At 39.7% G+C, this 19,098-nt stretch overlaps 1 protein-coding gene across 10 annotated transcripts in view; it reads right to left on the reverse strand.

Annotated features, from left to right (window-relative positions):
• Positions 1-19,098, reverse strand: part of LOC126293690 (uncharacterized) — a 667,805-nt gene that overhangs the window by 103,139 nt on the left and 545,568 nt on the right. For 8 of the 10 annotated variants that reach the window (XM_049986991.1, XM_049986986.1, XM_049986989.1 and 5 more), the window contains one exon: positions 7,375-7,597. In XM_049986991.1, the coding sequence (XP_049842948.1) occupies positions 7,375-7,597 (223 nt within the window). Of the gene's footprint in view, positions 1-7,374; positions 7,598-11,601; positions 11,770-19,098 lie in introns of those variants that run through there. The other 2 variants (XM_049986985.1, XM_049986990.1) reach the window with 2 other exon arrangements.

Below are 19,098 nucleotides of genomic sequence, written 5' to 3' on the forward strand. Positions count from 1 at the left end.
AAAGAGAGTTTTGTTAACCTTTAATATAAATTTATATGTTGGGAACACTTTTTCTGAAACTATTTGGAATGAAGCTTGGCACGGAAGGGAAATGTGGTATCTGAAATGAAGTACTACAGAAGAATGTTGAAAGTTACAGGGCTAGATTGAACAACTAGTGGAAAGGTACTAAACTGAATTGGAGGAAATACAAACCAATGACACAAATCAAACAATGGAAAATCCAGGATGGAATATAACAATATTGTGAAAAGGAAAGTTGCTACTCACCATATAGCAGAGATTCTGAGTTGCAGATAGGCACAACAAAGACTGTCACACACAAAATTGCAGGCACGCAAACACAACCCTTTTCACAATATTGTTATAAATTTATGGTACCACTGGACAAATTGATCAGCTGATGGTAGACATCCAGAACCATCAAGTAATAGTAATTTTGGTACTTGAAGGGAGTGGGGAAAGGGGTGGGGGTTGGGGGGGGGGGGGGGGTAAAATTATTGTGGGAGACCTGGGCTTTAATACAGAGAACACGTTCAAATGGAATTTATATTGCAATAGTTACTCATAGACAAAGAGGCTGGTGCACGATAGAGTAGTATGGAGAGCCCCATCAAGACCAGTCTTTTGACTAAGAACCCCAACAACAACAACAACAACAACAACAACGACAACAACGACAACAACGACAACAACGACCATGACCTACAGTACCTCATGGAAAGTAAACAACAATTATAGCCTGCTCATCATAAGGATAAACCTGATATAAACTTTATACCACGTATCCTTCTGCGTTTGCTTGAATCTCATTTCGTTTCACATGAAGCGGAAGCCAAGGTGTGACCAATATAGACAAGTGTAATCGTTAGGATAAGTTTTACATTGTGTCACATGCACATAGAGGCTGAGCGATAATACGGGGCAACAGCTTTACTGGCAGATTAAACTTCGACAGCACCATCCAGCCAGCGGTCCAACTAAACCTGCAATGATGTGAGCAGTTGTAGTTCAGATGTAAAAAGAGACAAGTAAAGAAATAATATAGCTTTGAATGTCATTTAAATTTTAAAAAGAATGAAATAATATTCGGCAAAACTCCAGTACTACCACAAGCTTCTTATGTGACCAGGCGGAAAGTATTAAATACTCTCATTCTCACCTTACATAGTATTCTAATTACAAACATGTGATGAAAATTCCTACTTTAAACACAGGATAATTTTTCTGAGCGAACTATCTGTGATGCAAAAGTGTAATGCAGGGATTTCGCCATACTGCTGAATACTGAAGCCAATGAACATATTAATTACAGTCAGTAGCCAGGTAACCTCTTAGTTCCTTCCTTACCAGAATCCGAGAAATACGTTTCACTTCTGAAACAGTCACCTGCTGCGTTGATAATGAGTCAGTCAACAACAGAATCTACAAAGCCAACCAGGTTTTGCATTTTCTCCTCTTCCTTCATGATGTGCTGTTCTGTATCCTGCCAGCGTTTGGCAGTGACATGCAAAAATGATGTGTGCATTCATTCCAGTACGTCTGGCAGCTGAACTGTGTTTTTATTTATTGGGCCAGATCCCTAACTTGGCTCCAGATCAGTTCTGTTGGGTTTACACTGTAATGTTATAGTGGCAAATTTAAAAAACAAACATCTGTATTGTGTGCTTGATGTTAAAATTGTTTTCCATCTTCCTATGACAATTATCTAGAACTGTGGTGTAAAACCATGGACATAGTCCAAGTAAAAATTATTTGGTTTTTAATTTTTGCCTTAAAAATTAAACTGTTACATTTTCTTAATTTAAGCAACATTTATTAACAGTCTTTCATAAAATATCGATAATTACGAATTTATATTTGAAATGAAAACAGGAATTTCACATGCAATATTTAATTAGAAACAAGATGTGCATTATTCACAAAAATAACGATGAATTTTAAGATTACGAGATGTAGGTACAGTAGAGCGTCGATTATCCGAACATCGGTCAACCGAACGACCACTTAACCAAACTGTGTACTCGCTCACACCTGTTACTCTCACACCCTACCGTCCATCACCCTCCTCACTCCCAAACCAAGTTTCCCACAGTAGTCGCCGCACTGGGCCACCGCTGGCGGAGCATTGCTTCTAATGGGGCCTTCACAACGCGCTGCTGACCGGCCAAGCCATCAGTCACTGTGTTTCAACAATCAGCACATTTCTGCCGGCTCGGCACTGGCAGTAGAAGTAGCGGCAATATCAAAGCTGTTCACAGCAACAGCTGCGCCAGCTTAGAGTTGAGGCATGCCGCTCCGCACAGTTTGAAGGATTGCGCGCCTCCAAGAAGAGCTTCTCACGGTGCAAACAGTCACCTTCTGTTCTCTGTTACGACCACTTGTGTGCTGCTGCGTGAAGAAGTGAACTTGATGATACAAAATGCTTAAACGTAAACGTGTTGTCCTTTCTATGAGGGACAAGTATGAGATTATTACTATATATTCCTACTGAAGTTTCCTTTGTGTGTTACTTTGTAATACTAAAAGAGATGCCTGTTTTTATGAATAAATTTACTGTACAGTACTTCTTTTTGGCAAATAAACATATACAGTTCGATTATCCAAACAAACCAGTTTTCCAAACACCCATGTCCCCCAATTACTTCGGATAATCGACGCTCTACTGTATTTGAAATTGAACGAAGGGGATGGGGATGGTTGGCGACACTTTGAATCAGCAACCCATGTACTGCCGAGTAACAACCTAGTATGTTACCGATACAACTACACAGATCTTGTAACCTTATTGTTCAACTGTTTGTAATAGTCACTCAAAAACTTCAAGGTCGATCATCTCGGTAAATTTATAACAAACACTAAGAACAACCTATTTCCCGGCACTTCTTAACCGTGTTCCACACGCGCGGTCACTATGGAACAGTAAGCAGCCTCAGCCATTTTCATAGTGTGTATTGACAGCACGACAATCAGTGGAGAACAGTGCAGAGGCTGTGACTACACGATTTTTTAAATAAAAAGTACACAGCTAAATCAGGATTACGAAATACGCTGATGGCTGTTAATACATTTGAATATCTTAAAGTTTCATTTAACGTAACTTAGTAATAATATATCTAATACGTAAGTAGGACCTACTTCCCAGAGCGTAACACCACCAGGTGCTACAGCTTTTGACCAATCATCTCATTTGTCTTTGTTTACATCAGGTTTATTCTTATGATGAACGGAGTATATTTGCAGGCGAGAAAGATTATTTTGCACTAATAAAACTACTCACTGCAGGACTCTTATCTTGTATGTAAAATAAATCATCTGCAACACACAGACTAGTGCTCACGTACGTCTCAGAAACTTTGGCCACTAACAATAAAACTACTCACTGCAGGACTCTTATCTTGTATGTAAAATAAATCATCTGCAACACACAGACTAGTGCTCACGTACGTCTCAGAAACTTTGGCCACTAACAGTAAGTGATACCAACACACAGAGAGGAAAGCACTCCAAAGAATAACAGGCCATTCCCAAAAATGAGGGAGATGAATAACCTACTGTAACAAATAAACCTTATACCACACGAACATAGCCACCCATCAGAAAACAGTAAAGACTGCAAGACAGTGTGGGCCGGGTTGGTGATACAGAGGTATACTAAATGGATATGGTACATAGGTGGTATCCAGGGAAATCTGGCAGAACTCTGCAATGGACTGTAGACTCACAGATGAAGAGTATAACTTCACAGGCAAGCCAGACAAAGATTTTTATGGCCAAATACCTCCCTCATATCTGTGCCACACCAAGTCTGAGTTACGGATAATGTAAATTGTTCCTCCCTGCAGTATGAGGTTGGTGGGTTTATTTTTTATTTATAGTTCACTGTTGCTATCTGAGTTTACATATTGTCATTTGGAGATAGTGAGTGGAGCTGTGGACATTACAAAATGAAGTACAAGTGGAGAAAGATGAACATTTCTGTCTATTCTTCTGTTCGAGTTTAGTAGAAGAGTGACAGCAGTGGCAGCAGCCAGAAACATTTACGCTGTATATGGACATATTGCCACTGGACAAAGCATGGCAAGAAAATGGTTTCCTCACTTTAAGGAGGATCATTTTGATATTAGTGACTATCCACATTCTGGAAGATCTTTGGGGTTTGACGAAGACAGTTTAAACGCATTAATCCGCTATGATCCACATCAGTGAACTCGAGAAATGGCAAATGTGACAAACTTCAACGATTCCACTATTGCGCAACATTTGCACACAATGGAGAAGGTTCGAAAATGGGCATATGCCTCTCAGTCAAAATAGCACAAAATCAGCAGGTTGACGTAGATGCATCTCTGTCAGCTCATCATCAATTGGCTTGAGAATAGCACCGACCATTCCTATCCTGTATCATTACTGCTAATGAGAAATTGTGTCTTTATGCTAACATAATATCTTGCAGACGCAATCCAAGAACAATGACCAGAAACATTGCGTGACGTGATGCTACCCTACAATAACTGCCCACATTTTGCTAGACTCAGGAAAAACCACTATACAGTAGTTGGGTTTGGAAGTCATTCTCCACACACTATATTCACCTGATCTCGCACCCTCAGATGTTCACTCTTCCTCGCTCTATGCAACAACCTTCGAGTAACTTCCTTTCTGGATAAAAATGTGTTCGAATATGGCTTGACAAGTTCTTCCCCTCAAAACCACATGATTGCTACAGTAGTTGAATTGAAGTTCCCTGTTAAAAACAGTGAAAGAGAGTGTGTTGTTCTTGACTGAAGTCACTGTTCTGTTTGTCTGTTGTGTTTATTAAACATAATGATGAATGCTACGAACTTAGTGCACCAACCCAATACTTTACTTATGAAAGTTACTGTTGTTCTTAAAATAACTGCATACCAATGAGAAATTTCGTAAGGGAGAAATGTCCCCACTTGGTGTACTGGCAGTACACAGAGTACAGCACACTGTAACCACTTATAATTCAATACAAAATCAGCGGCACAAAAGGAGACAAGTTGCTAGAAAAATTGGGCCTATGAAACTGTGTGCATATACATACCATTCTATCATAGATGTCAAAGTACTGTTGAATGGAATGGATAATGTCTCAGAACGAGGTTCTAAGATGACGATCAACGAAAGTAAAAACAAAGGTACCCGAGTGTTTTTGAATTAAGTAAGGTAATGATGAGGGAAATAAATTACAAATTAACATATTTGAAATAGAGGAGATGGCTCTGAGCACTATGGGACTTAACATCTATGGTCATCAGTCCCCTAGAACTTAGAACTTCTTAAACCTAACTAACCTAAGGACATCACACAACACCCAGCCATCACGAGGCAGAGAAAATCCCTGACTCCGCTGGGAATCGAACCCGGGAACCCGGGCGTGGGAAGCGAGAACGCTTCAGCACGACCACGAGATGCGGGCGAAGTAGAGGAGAAATTTTACTTTGGACAGCAAGGGATGTAAAACGTAGACATGCACTCATACAAAAGGGTTCCCAAAATGTATAAAGTTGTTAACACTTAAATATGTATGAAGTGTTCTAAAGCCTTTTCTGGAGCTATTAAGCACTCTATACAACAGCAGAATAGGAGCTTTGAAATGTGGTGGTAAACAAGAATGCTGAAAATTATTTGGGTAGATCAGATAACTAATTCGTCACATTGGAGAGAAAAAGAGATACATAACAAAACCAGAGGTATCAAAGCATGCTTAATTCAGTGTTGGGGGAAAGGAAAAGGAGGGAGGGAGGGAGGTACAGAGTGGGGGGGGGGGAGAGAGGGATGGAGGGGAGAGGGAGGGGGAGAGAGAGAGAGAGAGAGAGAGAGAGAGAGAGAGAGAGAGAGAGAGAGAGAGAGAGAGAGAGAGAGAGAGAGAGATGTAGCTCTCACTGAGAAGAATCTCGATGATACGGAGAGTGCCAAGACACATTGACAAATGAGTCACAAATCACAGCAACATAATCTGTACTCATTATTGACAAACAATCATTATAACTTGATTTTATTAAATGTGTATGTGAGGTCATTGTAGGGTCAACCACCTTTCCCAATGCAGAAGCACTAGAACTGACATGTTTTGAAGGAGCAAGTGTTCATCATGATTACTCTGCAACTCTTTAAAAAATGATAAAAGTATATATGTTAAAAAACTTGTACTCCATACCCTTAGCTTGCATTCCTAAAATGTGTTTCAACATCATTCATGAAGCTGGTAAAATAAAATAAATTTAAAACAGGATTTTGATAAATGCCATAAAGCTGGTATCTACAAATTCAGTGTATGGTAATAGTTGTGATGCAAACTGCATCGGTCAGACTGGCAGACCCTTCAAGTTGCAGTGCAAGGAATACAGGACTACTTTTTGGCTTAATAATTTTGAAAAGTGTGCCATAGCAGGACACATCCTTGAAACAGTCTTCCTTTGTTGGGAACATTACAGGACACTTCACAATTTTATACATACAAGATAAGGTTAGGAAATTTGTGTGCTGCAGAAGTCAGAGATCTCAATAAATAGAGAGTACAATGAAAATGAACAGATTATAGAAGATGCAAACAACTTTTTAAAATTTTTTGTAGATTTATTGTAATATCAGTCTGTCATTAGCTACTTTAACTAGGCAACAGTTGTACTGTTGACATTCAGTGTGTAACAATATTCGAATTCCCAGGCACCCCCATGTAAGAGTCAGATCAGTAGCACAAACTGGTCTAGAGACAAATGCAAGCCAAAGAAAAATTTCTTGTGTGTGATGCCATATGTTGCATAGATGGCATCTTCAATATTTTTATTTTGTTTAGTTTACTTCCTCTTGACATTGTCGTACATTACAATGTTTACTAGATCTGTATTGCATAATTGGAGTGTTTAGTGAAGGTAAAAATACTGCTGCTCATTCTGACTAGTGATATTACCATTGGCACTTAAAATAATAATAGTACTACCAATATAGAATGTTATGGTGACAGACAAAACTGCTGTGTGGTCCGAATCTAGATTAGGTGCTTGTGAGCTGACAGAGCTACGAAATGTCATTACAAAAATCTCTTCCCCACACTTGCCAACATCCAAAATATGGAAGACCAGTTATAACTATTAGGGGCCTACTTACCCCTCGAGTGCATGAAATGACTAAGACAACTTTATGTCATTTTCTAGTCTCTGGAGACACTAATAACACGAAAATCCCTGCGAAGAATCCCCTTGTAGCTGTAGAGGTTCTTTGTTTTGCTGGTGTTTTAATATTGTTCACGAATTCTTAGCTTTAATCTCCACCATGTTAATGTCACCATGCTACAGGCACTGTAACTCATCCTATGCAGCAGGCTATAGAGTAGACATGACGTACCCATAGTCCAGGAACCATTGGTAGTCTGAGTTGTCTTGAATGAAGTCCAGGTCCTGGGAGGACGCATTGCTGGCTGCGAAGCTCCCATTGGATGTGCCTGTGGCTCCAGCAGTGCCAACGGGCTCGGTCGTGTGGTTCGAGTTGAGGTCGGAGGTCGCGGTGTCGGCTGGGGATGTCGTCAGCTCCTCAGGCATCCCCCGCGGTGGCAGCCCTGCTTGCAAGCCTGCCGCACAATAGGAAGGACAGAAACCATTAGATAATCTACTGGCTGTAAGTTAATAGGTGTGAAGTTCATAAAACTGGCATTTATTTACACTTGATTTCATTGAGAGGAGAAGGAATGGCCACCTGTTATCTATCAAGCATAACTCCAGAGCAAGGTTAGCCTTTATGTAAGTTTATCCAAATAAATCTGTTAGTTTCAGGATAATTCTATTACTTTGTAGTGGAATATGTTTTTAAACTTCCTAATAAATTAAACCTGTGTGCTGGACTGAGATTCGATCCCACCACCTAGTTTTTTGTGGGGAATGCTCTTACAGACACACAACCTGTTACACCCTCCAACACCATCACAACTTTAATTCTGACAGTACATCTAACCTACTGTGTAATCTATGCAAGTATAGATCATAGGGTCGAACTGCATTGATTTTCCCAAGCTACTGGTAATAATTCTATACAATATGACCCTGCAGATTGAAGTGGGTTCTCTATCCAACAGTGATACAGTCTGCTCAAATTTGCACCACTGCATTAACAGGTCATAGTGTATTTTTTTTCCATCCTGGTATTGATTTAAGAGAGCTGTTTTTAAAATAAGCGTTTAGTTTTTTTCCATTATCACTGTAATATTTTGGATAATATTGGAACCATAATGTTGGTTCTATAATTTTCTGGTGATACCCGATCTCCCTTTTTCAGCACAGGTTTCATTCCAGTCATTTTTTAACAGTCAGGAAAGGCATTTTCCTCAAACAGGGGATCACTTATTTCTATCACTTTTACAATAATGTTGGAAAGACCATAACAGTTTTCAGTTTTTGACTTGCTGAGTTTTGTTTCTATGTCTACTACATCCTTATGGGTAACATATTCAGACTCACTATCTGACTTCAAATTCTGCACTTAGTGAGGCAAGTAATGCTGGTTCACTACAAACAAACAGCTTCTATCATTGTTCTTCTTCTTGAGTGAGTGCATACAACCACCTTGTAAAGTATAACTAAATTTAGCCTATCTATCACACCTGTTTGCTTAAATAAAGTAAAATTATACAGTTGCATACTGAACAGTGTGGTTCATATTTCAACAGTGATATCATACATGTATGTAATTGAGGATGATGCCTCATGTAGTTTGGAAGTTGTCTTGTGGGAATAATAAATAAACAAACTACATTTTAAGGGGATACGGCCAGAATAACAATCTTCTTAAAACCATTGTGTGAAGCAAGTAATTTATACAAGAGTTTGTGAAATCTTCGCAAATAAACTTTTTTTGGCGGTATATAAAGTCTATGAATCAAACAGTTACTGAAGGGGCAAGTTAACATCGGTGGTATAGCCAAGGTTTACCTTGGCTAAAATAAATAAATTTTATGGTCATTCAATTGATTACAGGTACAGACAACATCAGAATTACAAAAACATGAATAAAGCATCTTACATTAACAGCATTAGAGACATTATGGGACACACTCCAACAACTACTTATACGACATCAAATTTTCACATTAATAAAGTTCATTAATTGAGTAAAAAAGGATTAATCAATAACCAACTGTACAATCTGTGCTTAAATACGGCGAGTGTAGCTTCTACCCATTCTACAGGCAGTTTGTTGAACATTTTCATTTTCATACCAATAACTTCATAGCTCTTCAATGTTTTCGATAATCTACAGTTGGATATGTCAATATGCCTATTATTTCTAGTGCAGTGGGAGTGTAGATCCTGCTTAAGCTAGTATTCTGTCAAGTTATCTTTTGTGTATGAGAGAACAGTCTAAATGTAAACGTTTATTACAGTTAATATTTTTAGGTGAATAAACAATGGCCTGCAGTGGGCACAATTTTCTGAGTTCGTAATAATCCTAATAACGTTCTTTTGTAGTACCAAAATATCCTGAATCTGTGTACTATTACCCCAAAATAAAAGTCCATGGGATATGAAACTGTGAAAAAAAGCAAAATAGGCTGTTCTTAGATAAACCAAAGATACATGATTTTTTAAATTTCTTAACAAGTACACCACTCTAGACAACCTTGCACTAACATACTTAATGAGTGGCTCCCAAGACAATATACTATCAGTGACATTACCTGAAAACATAACACTACCGAGGCAGTCTTCCACCGGCAAATCTCTTAAACTAAACACTGTTTGCTGAGATTTACTCTCACTGAGCAAAAATCCATTAGCTCGGAACTAGATTGTTGTTTGCAATAGTATGTCTGATCAAAGTTTGAAGGGCATCAAAGTCTGAATCAATATTGAAAAAAGTAGCATCATCAGCATAGAGGATGGGTTGAGTATTTATATAAAAAGGAAAATCATTCATCATTGGAATGAATAACAAAGGTCCCAAAACTGAACCTTGTGGCACACCGCACTTAACGTCAGCTATTGGCGATCTCTCGCTCCCAATACACACAATTTATTTACGGTTATTAAGAAATGATTCAAATATGTTATCTACATTGTTGTTAATGATTCCATAAAGAACTAATTTGTTGAGACATGAACTAAAATGCTCTACACAGTTGAAGGCTTTGCTAAGGTCACAAAAAGTAGCCTGAGCAAAGGTCTCCTCATAAGCACTAAGCACCTTTTTTTATCAGAGTCAATATCAAGAACAGTAGATTTGCCCTTCCTAAAGCCAAATTGTGCAGCAGATAGAATCTTGTTATGTTCCAAATAATCACATAACTGGTAGTAGATAATAAATTCTAAAACCTTAGAAAAAACTGGCATCCGAGATACTGGGCGATAACTAGAATGGCAATTGTTCTCTCCCTTCTTATAAATGGGCACAACTCTCGATAATTTAACACCTCTAGAAATACACCTACATTTAAACATTCATTTATACAATAAGTGAGAGAAAGTACTATACAACTGACTATGTATATGAACCTATTACTAGAAACATCATATATATCTACACTATCAGAAGGCCTAGGATTATGTACAATGCAAACACATTAAAAATTAATATATTTTCGCACAAAAACTTTCTACAGCAAATCGCGCTCTGAAGCGTCAGGATTCTAATGAATGCTAATGCCTCTAACAACAATGACTGGAGTGAGACCTCAACCTATTATTGTGGCCATTATTACAGTGGTGCCATATATTATACTCAAAAAGTTATGCAGTATAATTTTTGCACGTTCTGATTGACATCTCGCCCTTTCAATATGCCACCTATAATATATGAAGTGAATAGCTTCGCGCCTATGAGACAACGGGAACGTCTACTTAATGAATGCAAATTAACGCAGACAAGGTAGAGGCGCTCTCACAATTGTATGCTAAAATTAGCGGCTTTTAGGTGGGCACTGCATCGTGGGCGGACAGGAACTGCACTTAGCAAGGCAAAGACGGGGATGAAAGATACAGCGCTGCGACATGAAACTGGTTTTGAAAACGTGTATTCATTTTCCAGTTGTGCCCTTTTTTACTAGTGTATATCGCAGGGACCGTACAATTACTGCTTCCATTACATGTAGGCTATACCTATTCTCTCTCTCTCTGAACAACGTATTTCTTTCGTGTAACTAACTGCCTGAAACACGAAAATGTTATGCGGACTAGACTGACAGCTTTTAATTAATAGATTCACAGCATCAACTACGATCATCAAATGAAAAAATTGTTGTCGAACCATAAACTAAATGTTTATCGATAAACAAATCATTTTGTTGTATAAGTCTGACACCAACGCAAAATTATAAGAGAGACCAACTACATAGCTGAAACTTATGTTGACACTATAATACTCGCAAAGTATATCGACGTGCCTGTAGGAAAAGTTCTTTGGAGGAAAGGAATGGGGGACACACTTTCGAAGCGACAGCCATACGCGGTACATGCTAAGGTAGGATCGTGCTGGGAAACACAATCGACAGAGTGAAAGCTCTGCCACTCCCACACATAAAAACTAAGCTTTGTCACAGCTAAGTCTCCAATTCAACATAAGGCGTACACGCCCAATGGAACTCACATTCTGCGCGTTGGCGTATCACCATCCCACGCAGCTGGTCGATAATTCTCTCCGACCCGTTCCCATTCCAGCTGCTCGGCCAGAACGCTGATCGTAACAACACCAACACTTGCTCGCCCCTCGAGCTGCGACTCTCGACTGTCAGGCATTCGCCATAGCGCAGCGCACTGTAGTTCATAGCCTTGCCGCGGGAGGCGCTCGCATCTGCTATCATGCGACACGCGCTCCTCCATCACGTTTCGAATGCCGTTAAACGACGTTCTTAAACCATTTTGGGAGCGGGAAGCGATTTATAGGAAGTGCACGTGACTGCGGGTTAAGAAATGCGAAACTACAGTTATTGGGAGCAAGTCCAATAAATCACGAGCCTGAAAAACAGAGTGGAACTTGGTAATAGGAATTCTATCGGTTGGAAGTATCCCTGACAACAGGCACTTTGCACATAACGATATCCCTAAATCTTGCAATACTACAATAGAATTCTGAAGGAGAAAAACTAATATTTTGCCTTTAGAAATGGGCAATGTTATATGTGCTACAGCAACATAATAGCAGTTAAAGAATAGACTTAAAAATTTGTTCGCGGGCGTTGTCAATTATGTTAAAAAGTTCTTCAGTATTCGTGCTGCATCATTCTTACGGAACTTATCTGTTTGCAGCAAATTTTCGCGAAGAGGCCCGAAACCTCGGATTGTAAGACTACGCAAGAATGACGCGATACTGATAACGAAGACCTTCGAACTTCGTAACAATAATGTTGAGCGATTATCATGTACGAGAGAACACTGACAACTGAAAACGACGCTAATATAGGGAAGCCAGAGTTGAAGTTACCGTATGGAGATATTTTCCTACTCATCTACGGCAAATTTCTTAAAAAAATTGTGATTAACAATAAATGGAAGACTATATATAAGCACTTACAAGCACATAGAAGACGACTAAAATATTTAATATCATATTTTGCATAAGCATAATCCCTGTTGAGGGTGTCATGCTCAAAGAGCAATAGGAATACTATATAGTACAACAAAACGTTTTGCACTTTTTAGGAACGTCGATGGAGAGGTATTTTTACTCCCGCGTGGCTTAGTGTGAAGGCAGTGAACTCGCATTTGGGACAGCTGACGATTGAAATCCACATCCGGCCATCCAGACTGAAGTGACCTGTGGTTTCCTTACACCGATTAAGGCGAATCCCGGGATGTTTCCTTTGAAAAACAAATAGCCGATCTCCTTATCCTTTCAGAAGCGAGCTTGTACCCCGTCAGTAATTACATCGACGATACGTTAAAGCTAATCTCCCTCTTTTAGATTCTCGTTGGACTGTAGTAAGGGATAGAATTAATTTTAGAATCTTAGCAAGTGGATGTCAAACATCTTCGACAACATCCTTGTAGAACGCTTACTTTTAACGCGGAATGAAAGAAGAATTAATAGAAACTTTGGTCAGGGTGGCTTAGGGAATAAGGAGAGAATAATTTAGGACCATGTCACTCGTACTGGGAGTTCTGCCTTCTGATTCAAGGTCATACCATATCTCCAAGTTCCTTGTAATGCCGCACAATTAAAGCATTAAATAATTACGTTTCTAACAAGTGCTTAAAATTGTAAGTTTTGTAAAAAAAATTCTTGAACAACCGACAATAGTTCTGTCAAGCATGGAGCGGATAGCAAACGAATGATACAGTTTCTGATTCATCGAACACAACCGTCATTTGTCTTCACTTACATATTACAGGTAGACAGCTTCATGCTCAGTCTAATATATCTGCTTCTCCTTCACTGCGCACTAATTCCATATTACCCCGATATTCTAAAAACAAGACGTAACGTGTCAAACCAAGCACGCTTCAAAAGCGGTTGCGTTTACATGGGAGCGAAAATAGATTGCGGAATCGGAAAACTGGCAAATTAGAAGCGGATTTCCAAAAATCGATTCTGAAGTTTTTACATGACCAACCAAAAGCGGTATTGGGAAATCAGTTTACGATATCAGGTTTTGGAAGCCCCATGTAAACGGGTTACTTAAGAGGAATACTCGTATGTGAAAAGTTTAACACAATAAAAAACAGATAGATACGCTGTGTTTGATCGGAGGCGGTGTGACGCAGGCGCGCAAATACCGGCACTCTTATTCATCCAGTACCTGAGGAGAGAAGCCTTTAGCGACGTCCGGCAAACTTTAATTTCAAACCTTTATGAAAGTTTTTCCCGCTGGTACTCGTCACATATAGATGAAAGGAAAACAATTTATGGCTTGCTTCTTTTTTCACTTCCGCAGTAATACTTCAGTATCACGATTGACGTTTCAGTCCATTATTTCCTTACAACACAATTTGCAGAATCTACATATACCACTTTATATCCGTGGATCATGATGCCACTGTACTACACTAGTCCAGGAGATATGACGTCATAAACATTCAGATGCCTGAAAAGCTAGCTTTCCCTGAAAATGAAGCGCAAATTGTCCAGACTACAGTGTTTCGTAATAAGAACACTTAACGATTTCCAACAAACTTTAATTTCAAAGCTTTTCCAAACTCCTTCCCCTTTACACACTTAACATCAAATACTTGACACATGTAATTCATTCGCAAATTAATCAGATATTTGAAGCTGTTTTATGTATTGGGATTTGAATTTTTAAAGAACTGGGAGTTTACTGCTTCGTACTAGACAGCAACACCCTCCTCTAACAACAAGTTAACAGTTTAAAATCTTTTATCCTACAATAGATTTTCAGTTATCCAGTAAAGATATTTAGATTCCAGCGATCATCATCATTGTATTATTGTTCGGAAAGAAACTCTCTTATATTTTTTAAATACTGTTAATCAAATTTGTACGTATTTACAAGTCCCTGTTAGTTACGTTGTACCTACAAAATCATATCGTTTTACGGCACGTACTTCAGAGGGTATGACGTCACAAACATTGAGCTGCGTATAAACGAAGCTGCAGGACAAAATTCTCTAGGCATACAGGTGAAAAAGTGTATTAATACGCGTGGACTATGTTAAACATTTAGGCATGTGGGTAAAGCCACAGGTAAAAAGGTCCATCTTAAGTCCTTGGGACGATTTCAATCAAATTTGGTAGACATATTAGTTACAATATGGAAAGAGATACTGTAGGGTAAGAACTACCAGCCTCATATTCGGTTGAGTGTGACAATGAGGATGAGGAGATGAACAGGCAGAGAGGGAGAAGGTGGAGATAGTGACAGGGGTAGTGGTAGTAGTAGTAGTAGTAGTAGGAGGAGGAGGAGGAGGAGGAGGATGGGAGGAGGAGGAGGGGAGGAAGAGATGGACAGAGAGAGGGGACGAAGATAATGGCAGTGAGAGGGGGCAGGAGGAGAGAGAAAGGGGAGAGGAGCAGATGAACACAGAGGTGGGGGGGGGGGGGGTGAAGGTGGGAGCAGATGTATAATAGGAGACTGGAGTAAGTACACACCTGCGTAAGGCCAGGTACTCACACTGGTACGTTGTACTGTGAGAAACGCAAAGCCACGTTATCCAGGCTTATTGCAGTACGATTACAAAAATAATTTTCCACCGTTTTACTTGCTTTACGCGATGCGACTTGTAATTTCACTTGCCCAGATGTTGGATCATGTGCAAAATGTAGCGACTTATCTATTTTTAAGCAATCAGGTCTGCTTAAAAAACTCTGCAATAAAAAAATTACGAAAACCGGAAGAAAAAACGCAGTACCGATACCTTACGTCAAGGCACTTCGTGTATATGAAAACACTCATCAGTTACAATTTTTAACCCAACACTTCTCTCCAGCACTAAATCGGTGATCCCTTGACGTCTCAGAACGTGCCCTACCAGCAAATCCCATCTTTTAGTGAAACTGTTACTCGATGTTGTTGTGGTTGTGGTCTTCAGTCCAGAGACTGGTTTGATGCAGCTCTCCATGCTACTCTATCCTGTACAAGCTTCTTCATCTCCCAGTACTTACTGCAACCTACATCCTTCTGAATCTGCTTAGTGTATTCATCTCTTGGACTCCCTCTACGATTTTTACCCTCCACGCTGGCGCCCCCCACCCCCCCCCCCCCCCCCCCCCCAGTGCTAAATTTGTGAGCCCTTGATACCTTCTTCTAGTCAAGTTGTGCCACAAGCTCCTCTTCTCCCCAATTATATTCAATACCTTCTCATTGGCCAGCCGTGGTGGTCTAGCGGTTCTAGGCGCGCTGTCCGGAACTGCGCGACTGCTACGGTCGCAGGTTCGAATCCTGCCTTGGGCATGGATGTGTGTGATGTCCTTAGGTTAGTTAGGTTTAAGTAGTTCTAAGTTCTAGGGGACTGATGACCACAGATGTTAAGTCCCATAGTGCTCAGAACCATTTGAACCAATACATTCTCATTAGTTATGTTATCTACCCATCTAATCTTCAGCATTCTTCTGTAGCACCACATGACTAGACGCTAATAGCGATTTGACGGAAGGGAGAGCGGGGTTGAATTAATTTATATTAGCAGTCCACTCGATGTACCGAACCAATCTACAGCAAACTTCTATAGATAGCACCACATTTCAAAACCTGCTATTTTCTTCTTCTGTAAACTATTTACCATCCACGTTTCACCTTGGTACAAGACTACACTCCATACAAACACCTTCAGAAAATACTTCCTAACACTCAAACATGATGTCTAATACTGATCTATGGTGATTTAACAGTACTAAATGTGGTTGTTTAGGATGTCTGTTGAGTGTAATACTGTGAATGGTTGAACAGTGCACAGTTGCTGCAGGCAGCGCAGCACTAACTCCAAGCACGGAAAATTTTGCGATACCAAGCCCACAAAAGTAGCATTTGTTCAGTTTACGGATTGAAAACCTGTAAATATATATTTAACATTAAATTTTGCTATACAGTTCAAAAGGCCGGAAAAGCTGTTGTTTTGTTTGGGGGAAGAGACCAAACTGCTAGGTCATCGGTCTCATCGGATTAGGTAAGGGCGGGGAAGGAAGTCGGCCGTGCCCATTCAAAGGAACCATCTCGGCATTTGCCTGGAGCGATTTAGGGGAACTACGGAAAATCTAAATCAGGATGGCCGGACGCGGGATTCAACCGTCGTCCTCCCGAATGCTGTAACCATTGCTTTAAACAGTGATTTTATGAAATTTAGAGTCACACGTTTGACTAGACGCTAATAGGAAATTGACGCAAGGGGGAGCTGGGTTGCGTTGAATTGATTTATATTAGCAGTCCACTCGAATATTTAGCCGAATACAAAACTTCTTTTACGATTACATTATCTGAGCTAGACACGCATTAGTGACATTAAAATGGGTCGTGTCTGTCCTACGCCCTTATGAAGGCCGTTTACACGACATGAAGCATCGCTTACCACTGGACTTGAGAAATGCGTGGCTTTTGATTGTTGTTCGACCATTTGAGCCCATTCTTTTCAACTCCTACAGACAGTCATTGTGCAAGCTAGATCGCTGGCAGCACTTTGAAAGTCAAAAGTGATTCCTTCCGGTGGTTTCATATGTCTTTTTTATTACCACCCTTCACAACACAACAGTCCTTGTCCATCAGGCTGTCCTCTATGTAGGTGTGGTTCTTCCTTCTGGTTTCCACTTCACAGTCATGTAACCAACAGTCGACTTGCGGAGCTATAGAAGGGCTGAAATGTCCCTGATGGATTCGTTACTAAGGTGACATCTAATGTCCACTGCACATCCGAAGTCACAGAGCTCTGCTGACAAAACAATATTCGACACCCAGTGGCCAACTCCGCCTTACACAGCAGTGTCCGGGAACTTTTGATCAGACACGATATGCGGGGGGTTGCGCCACGGTGTTAAAACGAAGAGATGATTTTTACTTGTTACGGAGTGCTTGCCTATGCTGAAGATTACATTAGATTAGATTAATACTAGTTCCATGGATCATGAATGCAATATTTCGTAATGATGTGGAACGAGTCAAATTTTCCAATACATGACATAATTAAGGTAATTTAACAACATAATTAAGTTAGTATAACAATTTTTATTTTTTTGTTTTTTTTTAATTTTTTAATAATTTTTTGCTTGCTTTTTTCTTAATTTATATCTAAAAATTCCTCTATGGAGTAGAAGGAGTTGTCATTCAGAAATTCTTTTAATTTCTTCTCAAATACTTGTTGGTTATCTGTCAGACTTTTGATACTATTTGGTAAGTGACCAAAAACTTTAGTGGCAGTATAATTCACCCCTTTCTGTGCCAACGTTAGATTTAATCTTGAATAGTGAAGATCATCCTTTCTCCTAGTATTGTAGTTCTGCACACTGCTATTACTTTTGAATTGGGTTTGGTTGTTAATAACCAATTTCATAAGAGAGTATATATGCTGAGAAGCTAATGTGAATATCCCTAGATCCTTAAATAAATGTCTGCAGGATCATCTTGGGTGGACTCCAGCTATTATTCTGATTACACGCTTGTGTGCAATAAATACTTTATTCCTCAGTGATAAGCAATGAGTGAAAATAGGCGTAGTAAGCTAATTTACTAAGATGTTTATCACCAAAATTTGCAATGACCCTTATTGCATAAGTAGCTGAACTCAAACGTTTCAGCAGATCATCAATGTGTTTCTTCCAATTTAATCTCTCGTCAATGGACACACCTAAAAATTTTGAATATTCTCCTTAGCTATATGCTTCTGATTAAGGTCTATATTTATTAATGGCGTCATACCATTTACTGTACGGAACTGTATGTACTGTGTCTTATCAAAATTCAATGAGAGGCCGTTTACGAGAAACCACTTAGTAATTTTCTGAAAGACATTATTGACAATTTCATCAGTTAATTCTTGTTTGTCAAGTGTGATTACTATACTTGTATCATCAGCAAAGAGAACTAACTTTGCCTCTTCATGAATATAGAATGGCAAGTCGTTAATATACAGGGTGTTACAGAAAGGTACGGCCACACTTTCAGGAAACATTTCTCACACACAAAGAAAGAAAATATGTTGTGTGGACATGTGTCCGGAAACGCTTACTTTCCATGCTCATTTTATTACTTCTCTTCAAATCACATTAATTATGGAATGGAAACACACAGCAACAGAACGTACCAGCGTGACTCCAAACACTTTGTTATAGGAAATGTTCAAAATGTCCTCCGTTAGCGAGGATACATGCATCCACCCTCCGTCGCATGGAACCCCTGATGCGCTGATGCAGCCCTGGAGAATGACGTCTTGTATCACAGCCGTCCACAATACGAGCACGAAGAGTCTCTACATTTGGTACCGGGGTTGCGTAGAGAAGAGCTTTGAAATGCCCCCATAAATGAAAGTCAAGAAGGCTGAGGTAAGGAGAGCATGGAGGCCATGGAATTGGTCCGTCTCTACCAATCCATCGACTTCGACTGAAATGTGCAGGAGCTCCATCGTGCATGAACCACATGTTGTGTCGTACTTGTAAAGGCACATGTTCTAGCGGCACAGGTAGTGTATCCCGTATGAAATCATG

The sequence above is a fragment of the Schistocerca gregaria genome, chromosome 10, assembly GCF_023897955.1.
Source record: "Schistocerca gregaria isolate iqSchGreg1 chromosome 10, iqSchGreg1.2, whole genome shotgun sequence".
NCBI lineage: Eukaryota > Metazoa > Arthropoda > Insecta > Orthoptera > Acrididae > Schistocerca > Schistocerca gregaria.